Genomic DNA, 22691 nt, shown 5'->3' on the forward strand with positions numbered 1-22691 from the left:
AAAGTGTGCTCCTTGTGCAGGGTAATTTGTTTAGCTAATTCATGTGAATATTCAACTTGTAGGAGTCTATTTTAATCCAAGCGCTGCCCCAGCATCATCCATGAACTGGCCACTTCCCACACATCAGAACAGTCAAAAACTGGTCAAGAAAGGGATGTGCAAAGCTGGAAGTAGAAGACCTCCCGTGGAAGGCAGTAGGAAAAGATCCCACTCACCTCTTGGTTTGCACCACAGCTTTTCCTCATTTTTTAATACTGGTAACTCATTCTTTGACCACAGATTAGCAGTGATTTAGCACTCGGAGCACGTACAGTGAGATGTTTAATGTTACATGAGATGTCTCAGATAATTGGAGGCAGTGAAGGTTGGCTGCATCTGGCAAAGCCCTGGGCACATCATTTCCATGGGAGTCCCCAAACACAACTGTCGTGAGACATCTGTATCAGCCTTAGGACTTGTTAGCTTGGTTGATTCTTCCTGATGCTTTACATTTTGATGCCTTTATTTGGCTTTTCATTATTTTAATTTCACAAGGGAGAGAAAGAAACAGAGAAACCCGGAGAGTTGAGGTTCTGCATTGAGTCTGAGCAAGGATTTCTGGGGATTTCTGAGCTGAAGATTCTGAAAACTCCCATTTTGCTGCATCCTCACCACCACCAATGATTCGTGAAGGGAAAATGGAGATGGAGAAGGGAATGGTTAAGAAGCAAAAGCCAAAGGGCAGCCTGTCACAGAAGAACTTAGGGGACATTTTCATTCTGGAGCCACTTTCTCCAGATACAATTTTTTTGATCCAATATTTGCCAAATATTAGGAGCAGTGTTGTAGCTGTGAAGATGTTTGACAATGGCAGAAGGATGTTTGGATGTTTGAGGCACCTCACATCCTGGAGGCAGTTCTGGGCCCCTCAGACAAGAGAGACATCGAGGGGCTGGAGCGTGTCCAGGGAAGGGAACAGAGCTGGGGAAGGGGCTGGAGCATCATGAGTGGCTGAGGGAGCTGGGGGGGCTCAGCCTGGAGAAAAGGAGGCTCAGGGGCGAACTTCTCACTCTCTGCAACTCCCTGACAGGAGGAGGGAGCCAGGGGAGGGCAGGGCTGTGCTCCCAGGGAACAAGGGACAGGATGAAAGGAAATGGCCTCAAGTTGTGCCAGGGGAGGTTTAGGTTGAATATTTGGAACAATTCCTTCATGGAAAGGGTTGTCCAGCCCTGGCACAGCTGCCCAAGGCAGTGGTGGAGTATCCATCCCTGAAGGGATTTAAAAGCCCTGTGGATGTGACACTTGGGGACATGGCTCAGTGGTGGCCTTGGCAGTGCTGGGAATGGTTGGACTCAATGACCTTTAAAGGTCTTTTCTAACCTAAATGATTCTGCAATTCTAAGAGCCTCTTGAGAGACAACATCTATGCAGTGCAACTCTGTGCCAGGGGGATGTCTCTGCAAAGGGATGGACCTTGGAGCTGAGGGGTGGCAGGAGAGGTGGTTTGGTCCTTCTGGCAGCTGCACACTGCTCCTTGTTTCTCTGGCTGGGATGGCCTTGTGCTGTGCAACATCCTCTCCTTCGTGCTCGTTGTTTGTAATAACGTGGTTCTTTGCCTCCTTGAAACCTCTAAAAACTTGTTGACACAAAAATGATGCTCCTTCCTATTGCATTCAAGAGAGAATTTCAGGAGAGAGGCTCTCAAATTTTAAAAGAAAGGATTTTTGTGGTTTCTTAGTTTTGCAGCCATCCATGAGTGAGGGCCCAGAGCACATTGACCTGTCTGTCCAACAGTCCTCCCCTGCTCCATGTTTTCCATCAGAAACAGCAGCACCAAGCTCCTAAATCCAGGTACCAGCAGCACCAGCGAAGCAGAGGACTGGAAGCAGAGTCAGCAGCAAGGTCCAAGTATTAGAGCTGAGCTTCATTTTCCCAGTAAACTGAACTGGAATGCTCAGACACATGAGCTCCCTCTATTTGCACATTGAGATGTGGATAGGTACCTTAGGGAACATGGAATATCAAGGCTCACCCACACAGAAATACCACAGGGACTTTGATTTAGAAGCCAAACTGGTTTGTTTGTTCAGTGAGGCCCCTGACACCAGCTCTTAGCAGGGCTCTGCCAACACTTGACATTTATTAAAGCCACAGCTCAGTGAGTGATGTAATTACCTGGGCACTTCCATTTTCATTTTTAGCAAGTCCAAATGAAAGCCTAAATAAAGGAAATTTTTTTCACCCAAGATTACTAATTTATTTCTTTTTTTAGCACTTCCCTTGAGATATTTAACCATTCATAGTACACTTCAATAACCACTTAGCTGAAGGTACTCGGGTTACATCCACAAAGTCGCCAAAAATGCTGTTTCATTCCTTTTGTCTCATAATTTTTAGTGTATGATAAACAATACCTAGTAGGCATAAAGGAAAAAAGGAGCTCCCAGGTATTCCCCTCTCTCTGATAACCTGTGCTAATGAGTTTCTTGACATTTTAGATAAAATATGCTTAAAAGAAATCCCATCTCCTGTCCTAACCACCACAAGCCCCGAGCCCAGACAAACCCTAGGAAAGGCCAAGTGAGGGTTGTGACAGAATCAGTGGGAATCCTTTGCCCAAATTCAGGATGTCAGTACCCCATCTGTGTCTCCAGTGTTTTGGAGCCATGGGAAAGCTGAGAGCATCCCTTTGCTCTCCCAGTTGCACCCCAAAGGAGCTGGTCCAGGGGAAGTGATGCCACCAGGCAGTGGGTGCTCATGCAGGAGGCAGAAATACATCCCTGTGCCCAGCTCTATCCTTAAAAGCAGCAGGAGAAAAGCAGGAAATAAGGAGAGGAAAAGGAAACATGACAATTAGAGCTGATTTTATTTTGCTCCATAGCCACGGGGTGTCACTCTTTCCTGTGGAGACAGAAAGGAATTTTTGGTCTGTGATAAAATCCCATTTCATCAATAAATCCTGCAGCTCCCAATGGTGACAGCATCATCCCTGTTTATCACAATTTCCCAGGTTTCCACATCAAATCACCAACTCATTAAATCTGGGGGGGGCCTGGAACTGGCATTTTAGCCTGACGTGTTATTTGCTGAACACAGGTAAAACATACTAAATTATTTTTATTAGCATTAGTGTAAATGCAGCTGGAAAATTTAGATCTGGGTTTGGATTAGGAGCTTGGCCAGTTTCTGGATCACTAGATCATGCTTAGAAGCTTCTGGAGAAAGGGAAGGTGAAGACAGAAAGTGTGGATGGGTGAAAAAGCCCAAAAATGTGGTTTTTGCAGGAGAGCAAGAAGAACATGATTCAGCAGGTGAAGCTGTAACACATTCCAGGCTTTGAAGTCAAGGCAGATCGTGAGTCTCAGAAGTACCAGGAGATAAAGTGAGGTGATAAACGCTGCAAACATTACACAACTCTCTAAATATGCATTTTTCAGAGTATCAGTGATTGCCATTGTGTTGGAGGTTTTTGCTTTTCTAAGATAACAAACTTGTCCTGCAACTGCTAAATGTACTCTCCTGCTGAAGTTGTATTTTTCAGATTCTCTGGAGATTCTCCATTTGTTCCAGAAGACAGAAAATCTATTTTATTTTCATACAAATAAAATCCAGTGTTGAATGTTTATCTGAGAAAAAAACCCACACCAATAAAATGCAACATGAACGGGTAAAACCAGTTGCTTTCGCTGTATCAGCAAACTGAACAGATTATAAAAATAATACAAATTTTTAGTCAGTAATATAAGAAAATTCTCATCAGAGGCCTCATTCTGCCAGCACATAAATTGCTGATATTACTTGGCCTTGTGTTGCTGCCAGAGGTAGGAATTTGTACTGAAATCCTACAGCTATAAGGAATTTCACTGCTATAAACAGGCCACGTGGGATTTATGGAGATCTCAGAGCCTGGTTATCCATTTGGGATCCCCTCTGGGTACTACAGGAAAGAGCATCATGTCCTATGAAATTAATGATCAGGACTTTGGAATGACTTTAAAAAAGTGGGAGATGTCTAGAAAAAGTTTGGTTTAGGCTTTACTCTGTTATAATCTACTACAAGAAGATGTCAAGGCTTCATTTATTTACCTGTTCACAGTGAGGGCAGGAGGTCATGTACAAATGCCTTCAAAAATCCATCTCAGGATCAGGAAATTTCACAGTTATGGATTACCTTGGAAACAATCAATCCTTCAATTTTACAAAGTTCCCATGAAAATAATAAAGCACAGAAAGTGCTTTGTAAACATTAATGTGAGTTTCTCAAACCTGCACTTTTGCACAAAGTGTTGTGTGAGAAATTTCAGCAATTCCTTTAAAAATAAACAAACAAATAAATCAATAAATTTTTAATAACAAGCAGAATTTTAACACAACTGATGTGGAGAAATTGATTTGCTGCTTTATCCAGATTTTTTGACCTGTTCTTAACACTGATTTCCCTCAGTGCTTTCCTCCTCAATTACAGTTGAGATAACTTTATAACAAACTTGTCTTCTCCTTTGGCCTATAAGTGCCTACAAATTTCTGTATATAGAAATACATTTATATATTCGTATCTTCAGACTGAAAAGCAAGATAAAACTGAAGACAAAATTCACATATCAGAATAAAACTCATTACCCCAGGGACTGGACAAAACAAAAATCTCTGAAAAATGTACAGCAGCAACAGGTTTTCTTTTTTAAATGCTTCACCAAACATTTTCATATCAAGGATCTGAGCACTGAAGGTGCCAAAGAGCTGCTGGATGCCCTGAATCCTTCCCAGTTTGTGAGTGGGACTGTCCCAGCGATGCTCAGCTTCTTGCAAAAGACTTAAGAGTTTGGATACAACTAACTAAATACTTGTAAGATACTTTCTTTTAGTTTTGCAAGGCCTGAATGATTCATGGGCAGAAAGTAGGTCTGCGGCAAATTCATAATTGATGCGTCTGTTCCAATGCGCAGTCAAACAAATGGAAAAATGGATTTAGAACACACTTGATTTGTTGTTTGGAAGAAGACACATTCAAAAGACTGTCATGTTTTCTGGCTTGTCCTGAGATACAATTCTATCTGGGTGAGAGCTAAAACATTCATACCTTCATCTAGATAAAAACAGAAGTCAATTCCCTCCACGGCAGGCTGGTGATCCACACATCCCGGGCATCACAGGACACATGAAATCACTTCGGCTTGGTTATTTCTAAACAAAATCAATCGAATTCAGTCGCTTAAAAAAAAAATAATGAGACCTGTTTCTCTCTCCTTCACATCCCTGTTTAGTCGCTGCTACGACCAGGTGGGTACAGCAATAACTGTGGCATCAACCTGATGAAAACAGTGTTGCATTCAGAAACTCGATAAATGAATGGGAGGGACAAGCAGTGCCTCCCCCCCAAGGATGTTTTGTTAATTAAATTAGCATTTAAATAGCCAGAGCTAATCTGGGAAGTCAGCCCCTCATTACAGTAACTAGGAAGGGGGAAAAGAGCCGGAGACAATTCCCTACAAGATGGGGTTAAGTTGGCGTTTCACAAACTATTTGCCCAGCCTGTCCCTCCCAAGTGAAAGCTGTCACCCCCCTCTCTTTCCTCCCAGCATAATTAGCATGTTCCAGTGCTGTGAATGGAAACAATATCCTCCCTCCAAGCTGTGCCCCTCCAGGGAGATGCTTCCCACAGATTGTGAAACCCTGAGCCAGGGAAAGGGCTTGTCGGGGAATTCACAGTGGGGTAATTACACTGAGGTACCTTGTGCCAGTGCAAGAGAAGCTGCACGGCTGTAATTCATTGCAGGAAGCAGGGCCTTGAATAGAGGAGGAGTCCAGAGGCAGGACTGCAGAGAGCCAGCAGAATTTATTGCTCCTGCACATCTTCCCAGAGATCCCATCAAAAGCATCAAAACTGAGATGGTTCCTTGGGCCCTAAGGATGTCTCGATTTTTGAATAAGTTTGCAGAAAGTAGCAACGATTACATGTGAATCTGGTTTCTCTTCAACTGTTAGAACTGAAGGAAGGCTCAAAGGGTGATTTTTCAGATCTTAAAATAAATTCTTCATTCCAGGTAGAAAAATAAATTCTTCATTCCAGGTAGAAAAATTAATTCTTCATTCCAGGCAGAAAAATTAATTCTTCATTCCAAGTAGAAAACTGGAACAAAACTTCTAAGAATTGTATAATTGCATTTGTTACTGTCCACTTAAAACAGCCTCTTTGGAATAAATAAAAAGGCTATATAAAATACATTCCCTAAAAGATTTACTGTTCAATTTTACATAAAATCAATGATAACTGAAACAGGAGAGGAGATGCAGGAGGAAGAACTGGATTTGGGTGACACCTGCTCTGCCCAGCTGTACCCACATCTGGCAACAGGTTTCATCCCATGCCTTTAAATCAAATTCCAGGTGACTCAACCTGCTGTAAAAAAGACCCACCCTCCCCTTGCTGCTGGTGGTGTCCAGCTGTGAAATGAGGACTATATTTATCTCCCCTGAGAATTACTGGGTTTCAGAAAACGTTGGTGAGGTTTGTCGAGGCCCCAGCTGGAAAATACCACAAGAAGTTCAAAGCTGGGTTTCATCCTGTAATTGGATCCTCAAGTTCACAAGTGCAAGGACCAACTGTGCAGCCTGGAAGTGGGATGTTCCCACTCCCAACAAGAAACCCTCCACAGCATGGAGCTGTGGGGCTGGAGAGCAGATTCCTTCTCCTGCTACAGATAAAAACACATTTTCTGCTTTAAGCTTTTGCCACCCTGCTTGGTCTGACCTATTATTTAATTTTTTTTAAATTTCAAGACATCTTCCCAACCCTCCTGCTCACTTGGGATGCTCTTAAGAACATGGACATTAATCTCAGTGTGACTTAAATGCCAACTTAATATTTGTTTTCTCTCTGCCCTGACAAGATACTCTTCAGGCCGGGCAGGAATGAAATGATAAATATTGAGTGCAGTTCCTCTGGGCAAAAAGTGCTACCTGCCGAAATCTTATCTCAAAACCACTTGGAAATGTGTTATTTTTTTTACTTCTGTCACAAAACCTCGTTGGACATTGAAAGGCCAAAGGGCTACAATTCTGAATTTGTTTTATTTCCTGTCCTTGCTGGAATCTGGCCTTTCAAAATAACACTGAGAGAATCCTTGTTTTGAACTAAAATAGCAGCTGCAAGGCTTTTCAACCATGACCATTTAAATGAGGTTTTGGGGTTTTTTTGCATCTTTGCATTACGGTTTCGTTCTCGGTCTTTGCAATCTGTGGCTGTGGTTGAACTGTTGATCTGTCTAATGGGGATAAATGGTAATATTGTTTATTGTTCAAACTGTCTCAGACTATTCCTGTTGAGCTTTTTTAGTGAGCTGTCTTTGCTGAGTGAGTAGAACCAGACACGGCAATAATAGTCAGGGGTGGCTCTGCGAAACCAGACCCAGACATCACCTAAACCTACATCTGTATGTTGGGTTATGGTTTGTGAGGGTTCTCTGGGGTCCTCAGCACAGGAAGGTCACGGACCTATTAAAGCAAAACCAGAGGAGGCCACGGAGATGCTCCGAGGGCTGGAGCCCCTCTGCTCTGGAGCCAGGCTGGGAGGGCTGGGGGTGTTCATCTGGAGAAGAGAAGGATCCAGGGAGACCTGAGAGCCCCTTCCAGTGCCTAAAGGGGCTCCAGGAGAGCTGGAGAGGGACCTGGGACAAGGGCCTGGAAGGACAGGACAAGGGGGAATGGCTTCACTCTGACAAAAGGTGTGGTTGGATGGGATATTGGGAAGGAATTCTTGGCTGGTGAGGCCCTGGCACAGGTTTCCCAGAGAAGCTGTGGCTGCCCCATCTCTGGAAGTGTTCAAGGCCAGGTTGGACGGGGCTTGGAGGAACCTGGGATAGTGGAAGGTGTCCTTGTCCATTGCAGAGGGTTGGAACTGGGTGATCTTTAAGGTCCCTTCCAACCCAAACCATTCTGTGATTCTGTGATATTCCAGAACCGTCTGGACATAATCCTGTGCTGTGTGTTCTAGGATGAACCTGCTTGAGCGGGGAAGTTGGACCAGATGACCCCCTCTTGCCCCTTCCAAACTGACCGATTCTGGGGTTCTCTGATTCTCTGATCAGACATTGGAAGGGGCTGCCCAGGGAGGCAATGGAGTTTCCATCCCTGGAGTTGTTCAAGGAATGACTGGATGTGGCATTTAGTGCCACAGTCTAGTTGACAAGGTGGCGATCAGTCACAGGTTGGACTCGATTACCTCAGAGGGCTTTTCCAACCTAACTGATTCTGGGACTCAGCCAGTCTGCCTCCCAGCCAGGCGGGGACAGAGGTAGAGAACTACACCTCCCAGCGCGCACCGCGGCGGCCCGACGGGAGCAGGGAGGCGTGACGCGCCCCGATGCACGCCGGGAGTTGTAGTCCCGGCGGAATTGGCCCGGCGCGGCGCCTCCCTCCGCGGCCGCTCCTCCCCGTGCCCGGCTCTCCCTCCGCAGACGGAAGCCGGGCAGGGACGAGGGAGCCGGGAAAGCTGGAGCGGCAGGATGGGGGACTCCAAAGTGAAGGTGGCGGTGCGCGTCCGCCCCATGAACCGGCGAGGTGAGACCCTCCTTCCTCAGCGAACCCCCCATTCCCTTCTCCTTCCCGAGAGCAGCGCGGGACCGGGGGGTGCCGATCCATGGGGACAGGTGTCCATAGGGACAGGTGTGCCCGAGGGTGGCTGTATCGGGGTGTGTGCGTGTGTATTTATTTGTTCATTATAAATAAATACACCCTGTATAGGCACGGGTGGGTCTGTGAGCGAAGCCGCGCTGCGCTCGCCCCCCTCTCCTGCCGTCTCTTTTCTTAAATCTTCCTAGTTTTATGGCTTTTTTTTTTTCCTCCTTGCCCACTTCGCCCCTTCTCCACACCTCCTGCACCTGCTTTACAGCCGGGCTGTGCCCGGTTCCCGCTGGGAAAGCCCTTCCTTCTTCCTGCTTTGGGGTTTTGGGGAGAAAATTCCTCTTTTTCTGTATTTTGCCCCGCGTTAATCCATCCCGTCGCTCTCCAGCCCCTATTCCTGCCCCTCGGCGCTTGAGTGGGACGGATTTAACCCGATGACAGTGACACAGGGGCAAAAACAAGAAGGAAAACGGGGAAAAGGAAGCGTGAATTGACAAGAGAATAATTTTTTGTTGTTGTTGGGTTGTTGGTGGTTTTTTCTCCCCCCCCTCCACGAAACTTGCCTAAGGGTTATGTTAATCAGACCGTGGTCTGGGCAGCTGTTTAAATGTTTATTACTTGTCGTAATTAGAAAAACTTGCTCTGGATGATGAGGAAGTGAGTATGAAAAGGCAGGTTCAGCCAAGGAATGGGAAGGTGAAGAAGGCAAAAATCCAAGAAACGTGTAGGGTGGCTTTCCCCCCCCAACCCCCATTCTCACAGGAGTATGCCAATAATTCCTTTTGGGGAAAGGGAATCCAGTGAAGTCAGTTTAATAGCTGAAGCAAAAAACAGGAGAGAGGGGGGAAACTCTTTATCTTCTACGTGATCTGAAACAAAGTAACTTTTAAATTATTTTCAATTGAAAAAAAAAAAAAGGTTAAATATTGAATACAGAGTTTCCATACCTTGCAAAGTGACAGCAGGGGGACGTTCACGGAGTTCACAAGAGCTCTGGAGTCCCACTTCCAGAAAAAAAGATGGAGTTGATGTCTTTACAGTCTGGTGGGTTTGGGATATTTTGAGCAAAACCTGCATTTTGTTAAACCTCAATTATCAGCTCTCAGAACTGAGGAGGGACCCATCCTTGTGGAGAATTGCTTGGAGGAAGTGGAGTGACAGGGTGGAAGAGTTGGTGGAAGCTGGGAGAGCAGCTGGAAGGTGGTGCCTGGTTTCAGTGACAGACGTGGGCTTTCCTCTTGCTCATGTCCCTTTCCTGTCATAGGTCATTTCCTTGGCTGTGCCCCAGGCACCTTCTGACTGGTTTACCCCTGGGATTAGACAATAATTCCGGTGGGAAGGGACCTCTGGAGGTCTCTGGTCCAATGCACTGCTCAGAGCAGGTCAAATGAGATGAGGTTGCACAGGGCCTCGTTCACTGGAGTTGTGAATCCCCAGGGATGACTAATGCACCTCTCCCTCCCAAGTATATCCTACATCTGTTCAGTCCTGAGTTTGTCCATGTGTCTAATTCCAGCCAGGGACTCAGTTCTGCGGGAAATATATGTGGGCAAGAAGTCAGGGAAGTAAAGGAATCTGGGAGAAGGGAAGATTGTATCTTGTTATCTGAGCTATTTCATGGAATCAGAGAATATCCTGAATTGAAAGAGACCCACAAGGACCATTGAAGTCCAACTTCTGGCTCTATTTTATTCCCTCTAAACTTAACAATGTTATGGACTGGAGGGGATGGCTGAACCCTGGTTGTTAGGAGGTTGATCCAGGAGTGAGGGACATTTGTGTATCAGTCCTTGGTGCTCATCAGAGGGAAGAGGGACATGAACCCTTCACTCTTGGCACATTTCTTGGCAGTTTGCAGCTATTAATCATCCTGTTGTCAGTGATACTTAAATCCATTTAAGTCTAGCCTAAAAGATCAATGTCTTTTTCTCTCTCAAACAAAATGTCCTGGAATTGAGTTTTTTTCCCAGCAGACTGTCACAGTCAGGTCTAAACAACTGTTAGCTCCATGTAGTATTTCTGATGCTCCCAGAATTTATACAAATAAACATTGATATCAAGGCTACTATTTTTCTTACCCGTTTAATCTTAAATTTAAGAATTTGTGCAACTGATTCTCTGAAGAGTCATCCGCTTGTGAGGCTTCCGTGGCTCTGCTTTTTTAACAGGCTTTGAGGCCAGAGGCAGCTTTCCTGGAAGCTCTCTCATGCATACTTTGTTCTGAGCAGTATTTGTATGAAGTTCTGGGGCTTTGGACCTGAAGCAAGTATTTGTTTTCTTCAGGATCACGAGTAATGTTCTTTCCTTCCCTCTGCACCGAAGGGCTTAACATTGCAAACCTGTCAGACTGTGGAAACTTAAGCTTTGAAATATTCTCAGTGTTTACTTGTGGCGGTGGTGGTGGTTGTCTTTGGTGTTTGAATTATGAATTTCTTAAGGCAAGGGTTTATTAGGTTAATAAAAGTGGTGTGCTTAACTGTTACTCGTTTTTACAGCTCATAAAAGTATAATGGGTTCCTTGCGTGCATGTGGAAGGGATTTCTCTATCAAATAGTTGGTTATTTATAGCACTCACATTTCAGGGTGTTTATACTGAGGGTCCTGCATCATTCTTATGCTCAGTGTGGTATCTATAAATTAAGTTTATAGTACCCATTTTAGGGAAGGGAGGGATTTGTAATTGTACTTGGGTGTCCTGGGTTGGGGTTTTTTTTGCATCTAGGCTACTTTTTTTTTTGAATCTTGCTTCAAATTAGACCCAATCCTACAAAGCCTGCATGGAAGCCTTGCTTTGGAAAGCCATTGCTGTGTCAATGTGGTTGCAGCACCACATCTGAAGTTGGAGGCTCTGTTGGCTATCAACAGAGGCTCCTTTTTTTCCATCCTTTCTACTTTGCAAACTGGGATCTCGATTAACAGGCTTTTATGAATTAAATAATCCAGCACTGTTTTGTTAGATAAGACTCTTAGTCTTCTATTTTCTTGGCTCTGTAATTCACTGAAGTATTTCCTAGTGCACTGCTTTATTCAGATGGGATCTTGATAACAATCAGGAAGTTCTTTTGCTGTTTTATTTCAGAGTTGCAGTGGATTTCCTTTTATGAATGTGATGTTTGGCTTCTCTTAGCAGATATTCATTATACTTCAGGCAAATGCTGTGCAAACCATACCATGAAGCAAAGCAAATGACAGCTGGAGGCTTTTTAATTAAGATTTTTCTTACTGAACACTTTGTTTTCAGGTGATGTTGGGGTACAGGCATCACACAAGTATGTTTAAGTCCTTGGGTTTCCTTGTGCCCTTGAATCAATTCAGTGTAGCATTAATTAGTGCTGATAAAAGATGTTACATTTTAAAAGAGTGCAGTTTACACTCAAGGATATGGTTGACGACACCTTAAGCCAGTCCAATCTGCTGTTGTGTTGCTACATCTCACTTGGGTTAATACTTTTCTGTTTAAAAAAAAGGCAGGAAACGAACTGCCTGTATCCTGGCAGGATTAAACTGTTCTAGGATTGTAGTGTAAGACCTACAGCTCCAGTTTAAACATCTGGATTGCCTGTAAATATGCATTCAGGTATCTATTACGTTAATATGTATATTTATCCAGACCAGTTTCTGTGTTCAGACAGGGTTTTTCTCATGCTTTGGTGATTCAGGTTCTGTTTCCAGTGCTTGTAAGGAAGGAATTTGCTTCTCTGTCTGCACAAGCTTCTGACCACGGTGTCAGGTGGTAATTTTATGTCCTCCCACTCTTTGGAGGAGGTTGCATTTCCAGCCACTTGAAATGTTTTGGGGTTTGAGGTGAGGAGGTGGGGGTTGTTCCCGTGCTTTTGTTTGTTTGGAGATGACAACAGAAACAATTTATCTGTAAACTGGAGTTTGTGCAAGCCGGCTTACAAGATTAATTATGGTATTAGAGTGAGTGGAATGGCACCTGTTGTATCCTGATGGCAACATGGAAACCACAAGACTTTGCTTCACCATTATCCTTCTCATGCATGAGTGCCTAGAGTTTGGAATATTCCCTGGTGATTGCTGATAACCTATTAAAGTGTTTGTGATATGAGCAGGATTAAGCTTGAGGTACGGTGCCAAAAGGGTAAAGGATGCAGAGTTAATGTTTCATCTTGCCTTCCTCAGTGAGGCAATTGTATTTTAAGAACTCCTAAGGTGCTACAAGCTTCCTCCCCACAGCCAGAGACTCCCAGGCAGCCTAAGGTGGAAGCCACAAAGGCTAACAATTGTAGTGCTAATTACACCTGAAGCGCAGGATGAGATTACCTGGCTGCTCTGGTTTCACAGCAGCTTGCTCCTCCTCGAGTCAACAGAAGATCAGGTGGACACGCTTTGAATAGTTCTGCCTTGGCTTTCGGGTTTGCATTTCATCCCTGTGAACTCCAAAGCCTGAAAGAAAGCAGCAGCCTGGAGTTGTGTGTTGAACTTCCTTGGCTCTCTGTGCTGCACCAGAGTCACCGTACTGAGTTACTCACTCTGTCCCCACGAGCTGAGCAGGGTTTGCAGCAGCAGAGCTGACTGTGAGTAAGGTTCATGTAAAGATACACCTAGGGCCTTTACTAAAGCTGTTTGAGAAGCATTTTTCTTGCAGAAAATGAAACAGCAGAGGATCGAACTTATTTTTTAGCGTTCGGACAACGTAGTGTTAACGTGTGAGGGCGGCTTGATTTCATGTGCTCATGAGCTTGAGTTGACTTCCACCTCATCGACAAGCATTGTGTGCCCCTTCCAGATGCTCTCATGCATACTTAATGAGCTCTAATTGCTGCAAACTGAAATTTTCATGACTTATATTTGTGCGGTTTTTGTACAGCAGAGAAGCTTGAAAGATGCCTGCGTAGGGGAGACGTAAGGGACAAGTCAAGTTGCTGTATTTCTGTCAGAATTTGTCATCATTATGTCGTATAATTAATGCCCTAAAAGTGCTGTTACACTGTTTTTTCCATATAAGCTCTTAGCGTTGTCATGTAGATGCGAGTTACTTTGACACTCACTCCTATAGTCAGTTTTTCATTTATTTGTGTTGGCTCCTACGTAGCAAAGGGCAAAGAGAAAAGTCACTCTTAGGAAACAAATATTGGCAGGGAATCTTGAGGACTTGTTGTCTTTGAACTTGCTTTCACATGTCTTTTTCAAACAAAAACAAAACAAAAAAACCCAAACCCGAACAAAAAAAAAAAAAAAAAAACAAAACAAAAAAAACCCCCAAACAACAACTTCTCTCTTTTTGTTGTTGACATTTATTTAATTTATGTGATAAACAAACTTTTAAATATTTTTAGATTACTATTTAAACGTCTCAGCGTTATTGCCATTTGCTTTTGGAGACCAAGAAAAATACAAGGAACCAACTGTAATTTCTTATTCAGTGCAATTTGAAGGCTCAGGCCACAACATTCCAGTTCTAACCTTCAAGGGAATGTTAATCTCCTGAAAATCTACTGGCAATTTAAAATATAAAATTTCTATCGTCTGTCTTTACAGGAGATTATTCTGAGCTTTTGTATCTGGGGCCAATTTTGGCTTATGAGCTTAGTACATGCACTTTAAACCTTTCACATTTTATTTTTTATACTTCAGTTGGCTCCTCTAGCTTTTGTGAAACTCGACAAGAGCTGTTGTGCTGGTTCCCAGTGACTCTGCAGACCTGGATGTCCATCTCCAAGGGGTCCTGGGGTGTCAGTGCTGCCCTAAACCTTGTAGTGGAACCAGGGGGAATCTGTCACAACTTTTATTTGACCTGTGTTGTAACACCAGGTTCAGATCTTTGTTTCATTGGGGTTTAGGATCAAATGGTATTTGAAAGGGCTGAAAAACTGTCAACCTTCATAAACCAGCTTGTTAAATTGAGATCTAATGGGAAAATTCATATGGCAATAAAAGCTCTTGATTAATTGGGAAGTGCTTTCCCTTATTTCATGGAATCCCAGAATGGTTTGGGTGGGAAGGGACCTTAAAGCTCATCTTGTTCCAACCTTCCTGCCAAGGGCAGGGACACCTACCGCTAGCCCAGGTTGCTCCAAGCCCTGTCCAACATGGCCTTGGACACTTCCAGGGATGGGGCAGCTGCAGCTTCTCTGTGCCAGGGCCTCCCCACCCTCATAGCCAAGAATTCCTTCCCAATATCCCATCTCTCCCTGCCCTCTGGCAGTGGGAAGCCATTCCTCCTGTGTCCTGTCCCTCCATCCCTTGTCCCAAGTCCCTCTCCATCTCTCTTGGAGCCCCTTTAGGTACTGGAAGGCTGCCATCATCATATAAAATGTGAAAAAAAATGGGTATATAAAGAGGAAATATGGAAGGTCACATAAGTTGTAACAGACTTTTCATCTTTCCTGGCTGTGGTACTGAAAGCCTTTAGTTCCAAACCCCAGCAGACTGACTTATTTACTGTATCATCTTTCATTTTAAGTTTGTTTTGTGCTGCCCTGTAAAAGCTGTCTGTTAGGATCATTTTTTTGGGGTCTGAAATACAGTACCCTTAAAATGGGATGGGTTTTTAGGGTAGTGGCTGAAAAAGGTGGCAGTTCAGGTGGTTTTTTTGTGATGCAGCCGAGTTTGATCCATGTCTTAGTGGAGTGAATTGGGTATAACATTATCCAACCTGTGCAGCTCATCTATGAAAACAGTTCCCTGCCTGATCCCTAAGCCAAGATGGAGATTTCCCAGAGGTGAAAACATCTGGCATTTTCCAAAATACTTCTTTCCCCTTCCCCCAGGATTCACATCCACTCCTTGTCCCTGCCCCAAACCTGCTCGGTACATTTTAAAGTTGCACCTTTGCTGGTGTTTCCTAACCCTGTTGTGGAAAATCTGCTGGGGTGAGTTTATGATTACCAGCCTCGTGACTGCTATTACAGAGGGAATTTAAACTCCTACCTGTTGTGAGAATGGACCAGTGCCTGCTGAATCCATTCCATGTGGTGTTAGGTTGCTCCTGGCTTTGCTTTTCCAGCTCTCTCTTGCTTACTGACTTTTCCACCCTGTTTGAAATACACCGAGTTTCTTAGGCCAGTGAGAAAGCCCCGAGTCATATTGGTAGAATGAATTATTTTTACAACACCCATAAGGCTTTTATCCAAAGGCATAATAGTAATTTTGGATTTACACAAGAGTGGTTTCAGCTGAGATCTACATTGCCCAAATCCCAGTTTTTATCATCCTAGAAAAGTCTTGTGAGGAGCTGAAAAATCAAAGGAGAGTGGCTTCCTTCAGCCCCCACCTTCCAGTTTTACAAGTAAAATAAAAACTCACCCAAGAAACTCTCTGTGAGTAGCTTGGACACACAGGACTTAACAATTATTCCTGCACTGAGCCCAGCTTTGCTTAACACTTCCATGGCTGTGAAATGTAAATGATACGTGTTACCCTTTTATTATGGATGTCACAGCTCTCTTACTCCAAAGCTGTGAAAGACAGACTTTCATTCCCTGCAATAAATGTTTCTTGATGTTGAGAGTTGGAGTTTTAATTCTTCAAAGAGCAATTAGCTGATTAGTTGCTTGATTTGCTGAAGCAAATGAGGAGTTGATTGTGTTTGCTCAGTAATGACTGAAGGTAGGAACAGGTTAGCAATAATAATGGGGGAGATTTTATTTTTGTTTGAGATGCAGGATTTGGGATAAATGTCCAAAGTTTTGACAGTGAGCCACTTCTGTCATCTTTTAACTTCTCCTAAATTTTGTGCTGCCCGAAAAAAACACCTGTATTATAGGTGGAACAGATAATAATACCATGCTTCAACAAGTGAGTCCTTACTACAGGATGAATTAATTGGTTTTTTTGGATGTGCATGGTTATCACCTTATCTTGGTGCATCCTGATTTTCCTTGTTGTTCAGGAGCAGCAGGTACACAGCTTACCTGGGAGACACTGAAACTAGTAAAAGTAAGGGTGGAGTCCTTGTGTGATCATATCCAAAAGAGCAGGCAGATAATTTGACTATAAGGCCAACCTGCTTAAGTGATATTAAAAACTTAATGAGGTGGAAATTATGATGATATAAGTTTCAGCAGTGGCTAATGTAAGATTCATCTCTCAATTTACTGGAAACATTAGAGAAATCAGAAATCTGTCAAAGAACATGGTTTGTAATAGAGCCAGAATTTGTAGAAAGTGTGTGATGTGCTATTAAATCAGGATTTAAACTGTTTCCTTGGCTAAAAGGAGAGTTGCCATGTGAGCCTTTGGCCAGGGTAACTGGGATAAGCAGCCTTAAGGCTGTCTGGATGCACGACCCAGCTTAGAGGCTCAATATAACTGTTTCTTAGGGGTTTATTTCATGTGACACCATGAACTGATGGAGCAGTTCAACCCTGCTGGGACAAGGTCTCTTCCCTCTGTACAGGTCTACCCACTGTTTGCGTGGCCTTTGTCCTTCTGAGTTGTCACTGGGCTGATGGAGCTTTCCACGGGGTCTGAATACATCCATTTTTTCATGTTGGGCAGTTTTCTGCTGTTGAAGCAACCTGAAGTGACTTGCAGAGGAGTCTGCTGAGCAACAGGCACAGGAAGGAAGGGCTGAGACCTCTGTGTTTGGCAATAGCTGTTAGTTTGGCTCACCCCATCTTCCCAAGCTGTGCTGTCTGTCACACCAAGGTGAGGGATTTGAACGTTACCTGTGTGAGGATGATAAATCAGACAAGGTGTGTTGCACAAGACAAATTGGCTTTGAATCTTTCCTTCTTTTCCTGTGAGGACATTTGACTTGAAGGAAGTCTCATATCCTGCCTGTGTGCTTCCTTAAGGGTATTTCCCAAAGAATACTGGTAAGTAAGACCATGAGTTCACTGGGCAGTCATGGATGCAAAACCTGCCATGGGCATCTCAGGAGATGGATTAAAAACGTGACAGAGACCATGCTGCTTACAGGCAGCGTGTGCAGACCTTATGCTTTGCATGAGGCAGGTAAAAACCTCCCTCAGTAGCCGGGAAAAGCAGGTCAGTGCAACACAGAATGTTAATCACTAACCAGCCAGCCCGAGATAAAGTGCCTTGTCGGATATGGGACGTACGAGGAGTATGGTTTCATCTAAGCAAGCATGTATTGCATATTAATGATGGGTAAATTGGCTTTCAGGGTGTGGAGAGAAATTAAAATAAACACTGCCTTCTGGAACTTGTCTGGCTCTTCCTTCTGCAAAAGCACAGGGTAATAACAGAGGAGCAGTTTTGCTCAGAAGGATTTCAGTTCCGTGTGACTGCCTGCTACGACCAGTGATCTCGAGCTTTGGCTTTCTTTGTTGAGTGTCAAGCAGCAAAAGGCTGTAACATTTCTTTCAAAAAATTGCCATGGAAGAAACTCCCTCTGATTACGTTATTTAGCAGGACCAAAAAAGGTGCTGTGCAATAATTAAGATCTGCAGTCTTTGCCGGGGAGATTTTCAGTCTGAGTTTATAAGGTGCTGTAAGGTGAAAGAGCAAGTACAGGTGACACAGAGGAGGAAAGAGCAGAGATGAAGGAGGATGAGGATTATAATTAACGTGATTAGACACGAGCTCATTTTGGTGATTCAGCTGAGGTGTTGAACCCTGTGTGGAGGTTGTTCAGCGTAGCCCCTCGTCATCCTGGTGGGGTGTGAGAAGTGTCATTGTGTGTTCATTGGAATCAGCACTTGGATGCACTTCCCAGGGTCTGTGTTGTAAGGCTTGACTTTTTGGTGTCCAGGCCCTCTCTCCTGGGTGTCTGTGGGCAAGTGATGTGTGCTTTATTTTATATCTAACTGCATTTGTCACTGGGTGGGTACTTTGGACTGTTGTCAGTGTTATCTGAACCTTTTATTTTGCTTTCCCCGCCTCTACGGCCGAGAATTCTCATGCCCTCCAAATATCCTTATTACTCATCGTCCACATCCCATTGCTGAGCGTCCTTGGGAAAAGCTGGGCTTTCCAGCTGACTGGGAGCCCGTGGGGGGGAAGGACAAGCCCTTTTTCTACATGCTCACACCTAAATTATTTTTGATGGGACTTGAATTTCTCGGAGCAGGTGCCCCAGGACTGACAGCTGGCACCACACGCCGCGGTATCACAACAGTGGCCGGGGAAAATGTGCTGCAGATGGCAGGGGCAGCTTTCCCCTGCGAGCTGGGAGGCATTGAGGGAGCAATAAGAAGAGCTGTCAAAGTGGTACCATGCCTAAATGGTTCTTTTCCCCCCAGAAGAAATTTCATACCGCCCTTGTATATGCTGATTGTCCTTCAGTGAAACCTAAGTGCTCTTTCTTGTTTTGAAAAGAGTGCTTGCTTTAAAGCTGGACAGGATCCATCCCATCAGAATATGCCTAGAAGTGGAATTTGGCAATAGTCCTGTTTCTATTCTCTAGCTGATGGGTGGCTGTCAGACTGCATGAATAAATTTGGTGTCTGGAGGAAGTAATGGTGTATATAATCCCAGTGCTTTAGGAGCAGCACTTGACACTCTCTCATTTCTTTATAGAGCTTGATCTGCATACAAAATGTGTGGTGGATGTGGATGCAAACAAGGTTATTCTTCATCCTGTAAACACCAACCTTTCAAAAGGAGATGCCAGGTAAGATTTTTTGAATTAGGAAGGTCAGGTTTTGTAAATTAAATATGAGCCTAACAACTAGGAAATGTAGGCCTTGATAGAAAGCTTTCAGTTTAAAAAATAATATATATTATTTCCGCAGTGTAATTGCCATCATCCATAAAATAAGGCTGATTTTGTCACGCTGGGAAGTTGCTTTGAAAACCTTATGCTTTCTGCATTTGCTTCCTGCTCTCAACAATGTTTTAATGGGTCCATGAACTATTAAGTGGTTAATGGGTCCATGAACTATTTCACTAGTTTTCTCATAATGCTGTCATGAAAAACAGGAGAAATTTAAATCTGCAAAATAATTTGAGCGGGGCCCAGTTTGTCATTTTGGGATGAAATTAATTTTCACAGTTATTTTCTCGTAATGGGTCATGGTGTAAGAAGGGGAATGGGAACACGCTGGAGAGGTTTAGCTCCAGGAGTTTCTTGACAGTGGGGAATTCCATGCATCGAAAATCCTTGGAAAAGTGAGTAAGGGTAGGGATCAGTTCATGTCAGAACAAATCCGTTAAACTACTGTGAAACTGAAAAGTCATGTAATAATTGATAGAGTTAAGGTTGTGACTGTTTAATTTATTGCTTGATGCAAGGGGAGGAAATGAAAAAATGTGTGCATGAAACAAAATAACAGGGGTGCAGGAAAAGGCAAAACCTGTTACTGGATATCTGCAATCATCTGTTTTCCGGGGGGAAAAAAAGGAAGAGGTAAGGGTAAAAGTAAAAAGTGAGGGTAACAGAAAGGAGAAAAAAACCCAGTTAAACACATAGAAGAGCTTTGTTTAAATTTTCATGTGAAGCTGAACTGTATATCAGTCGTCAGTAGAAGTATTCATTAACTGATCTCTGATAATTTAAGATTCTCAAACCCAACTGGTAGTAAATGGAAAAGCAAAGAGATCATCAGGTGAAATATTTACTTTCTATTGTCATGAGTGGAGAGATTTATTACAAACAGTGGGGCTGGAGCTTTAATAAGTTACTTAAAATTAAACAGGCTGTGTGTGGGGGGGTGTTTTTGTTTGTGTCGGTATCCACCTCCTCCAGAAACACGTGTATTGTTCAGCTGCCAAAAACCTGCGTTGATTTGAGCCTTTAAAACTGCTAAAAATGGCAGGAAATTGAGATTCTCAGAAGCTGAGTCGACCACAGCTGGATTAAAAATGTTACTCATAGTTTCTCTAAAACATGGCAACCAGTCAAATGCATGGTTTATGCTCCCTAATATGTGTTTAAAAATGTTCATAGAGCAAACACATCATGCAAATCATGCCCCTTGGCAAGGGAGGGATGGGTTGGCAGTGGCGTTGAGGTCCCAGACAAGGTGGTGAGCTCAGTGTGAGAATCCAGCCTGGGAGAGCAAAGAATACTTCATTTGCATCCTCACAAATAGCCATTGCTAATCTAGGCAGGAAGCATAGGAAATTTATATGGGATGATTTAATAGGAGAGGGAAACGTGGAGGCCCATGAACTGCACTAAAGGTTTGCCTGCAAACAGTGAGACGACATATCTCAAAAATATAATCTCAGAAACACAGTTGGGTTTGGAACAGGGTCCTGTCCAGCATGTCATACCCTTGGGAGGCTGCTGCTGAATTGTCTTGGCTTCTGCAGCTCCATCAGAGGAGTCTTAAATATCAGCTCAAGGAAAAGGTTGGTCTTAGTTACAGGTTTTCTGCGTTTTGGGGGTGGATTCACCCTCAGGTTCTGCTTCCATTCCCAGATCCATCAGCTACTTTTCCTTGTGTTACAAAATCATTCCTTCTGATTTCAGACTTTTCTAGTGTCTAAAGTGAGCTGGAGGAGTTCTGGCAAACACAGAGTGCTCTTCACGGGTAAAAGAAAAGTAAATAATACTATAAATACACTGTTTAGGTGCTCACAAGGCAGGGCAGGTTTGAAAACCTTAAGAACTTCCCTGTGTTTCTCATTAAGATGCCAAAGTCAGTTTGGGAACTGGGAAAAGAATTTTAGAAACAGAACTCTGTGCTGTCACATCCCCACTTGTCATGACTCAGCCGTGCTCTGGCAGGGAGTGACATTTGGAAAAACAACCCATGACTCTTGGAAATACGCATTTTTTTTCCCCCCGCTTCCATCCTTTCTGGGAGAAACCAAGACTGGGAGATGGGTGGGTGTAAATAAATACCCCAGCTTGGGGTGTTTGGGGCCTGACTGCTGGAGGTAGCAAATTGTGTTGATATAATTACCACTGAAACGTTTTCAGGTCTTCAGAAAAGTGTCTCCACTGTTTCAGATGTGGTGTTAAAAATTAAGGAATGTTCTGAAAATCCAAGTGATAACTAATGGACCTCATTTTCTCTACAAACTGAATATATTATTTACACATTTCTCTAGAGGCTTGGGGGTTAATAAGTAGATGTAAAACACTCTTAAAAAAGAAGTCCCTTTTCATATGGCTTCAAAAATCTGGCGTTCTCCTGTTATTCCTTAACCAAGAAATGACCTTTCCTGAGCTAGAGCAAGGCAGCAGTTATTTTATTGAGCAATCCTTGATGGGCTTGTGCAGGTTTCAGTAACCTGATCACGTACAAAAGATCAATTTTTAAATCTATGTATGACCTCCAGGCTTTGCTACTACCCTTGGCCTAATGGGGGGTGGGTTTGGTTGAGCTGAGTGAAAATTAAAATTACACTGTGTGGAAACGGTCAGGCTTTTCTTTAGCTGCTTTCACAAAATTATTTGTGGCAGAGCTTCGAGTTTTGTCACAATTTTCCCCAGACGACCTTTGATGCAAATGAAAATATCCCCTCTTGAGGATGTGTGAACCTCCAGGATGGATAATATCATTAGCATGACTTGTCCCCTCTTTTGTTTGCCCTTCCTGAGCTGTCTGTTCTCTGCCCTCCCTGTTGCAAAGGTCAAGGCTAAAGTTCCTTTATCAACTCAGGGTTTACTCTGTGCTGCAAAGATTACTCACAGCATTATTACTTGGTGGCTGGGGCTTGGGAGAGGGTGTGAACTCATTTTGATTGAAGTGAATAGATAAGTCCTGGGCAACAATTGGAATGTTTATAGGAATTAATTTTTTTGGAAAATCTCCAAACAGACTCTAATTACTCCAGGTTCCTTTACAGCCATTTTTTTTTAACTATCAATTTGCTTGTGCTGTAATTTTATATTTCCCAAACAAAACCTCATAAAAAGACTTGATTTTTTTTTTTTTGACAAGTCAGACAAAGAAGTTTTATTATATCTTGCAGGCATAACTGTAATTGATGTGTAAGTGATATGAGCTCAGAGATCAGTTGTGTATTAGTCTGGCACAGACCTATGAATCAGCCTTGATATTTGTAAAGCAAAGCATTCATTAAATCTGCCCAACAAACCACCTCTGAGCCTCTTTATTAAGAGAAAATGCTTAAAAATGAAACAAGTGCTGACTTCACTGTACTTTTGTTGCACTTGGAGGTTTCTAGCTGCTTTCCCTCTTGTTTTGCAGAACAGAGATTCCAAAGACTGGCACAGGGTAAAAACTCTTCCAAGGAGTGAGTGC

The 22691-nt window shown here is 43.4% G+C and overlaps 1 protein-coding gene across 1 annotated transcript in view; it reads left to right on the plus strand.

Annotated features, from left to right (window-relative positions):
* The first annotated feature begins 8341 nt into the window (after positions 1 to 8341).
* Positions 8342 to 22691, plus strand: part of KIF13B (kinesin family member 13B) — a 128412-nt gene continuing 114062 nt past the window's right edge. The window contains 4 exon segments of the mRNA XM_027697776.1: positions 8342 to 8416; positions 8419 to 8463; positions 8466 to 8538; positions 19051 to 19144. Of these exon segments, the coding sequence (XP_027553577.1) occupies positions 8342 to 8416; positions 8419 to 8463; positions 8466 to 8538; positions 19051 to 19144 (287 nt within the window).

Source organism: Neopelma chrysocephalum, unplaced genomic scaffold (genome assembly GCF_003984885.1).
Source record: "Neopelma chrysocephalum unplaced genomic scaffold, ASM398488v2 Primary Assembly neopelma1_123, whole genome shotgun sequence".
In the NCBI taxonomy this organism is placed as follows: Eukaryota; Metazoa; Chordata; class Aves; order Passeriformes; family Pipridae; genus Neopelma; species Neopelma chrysocephalum.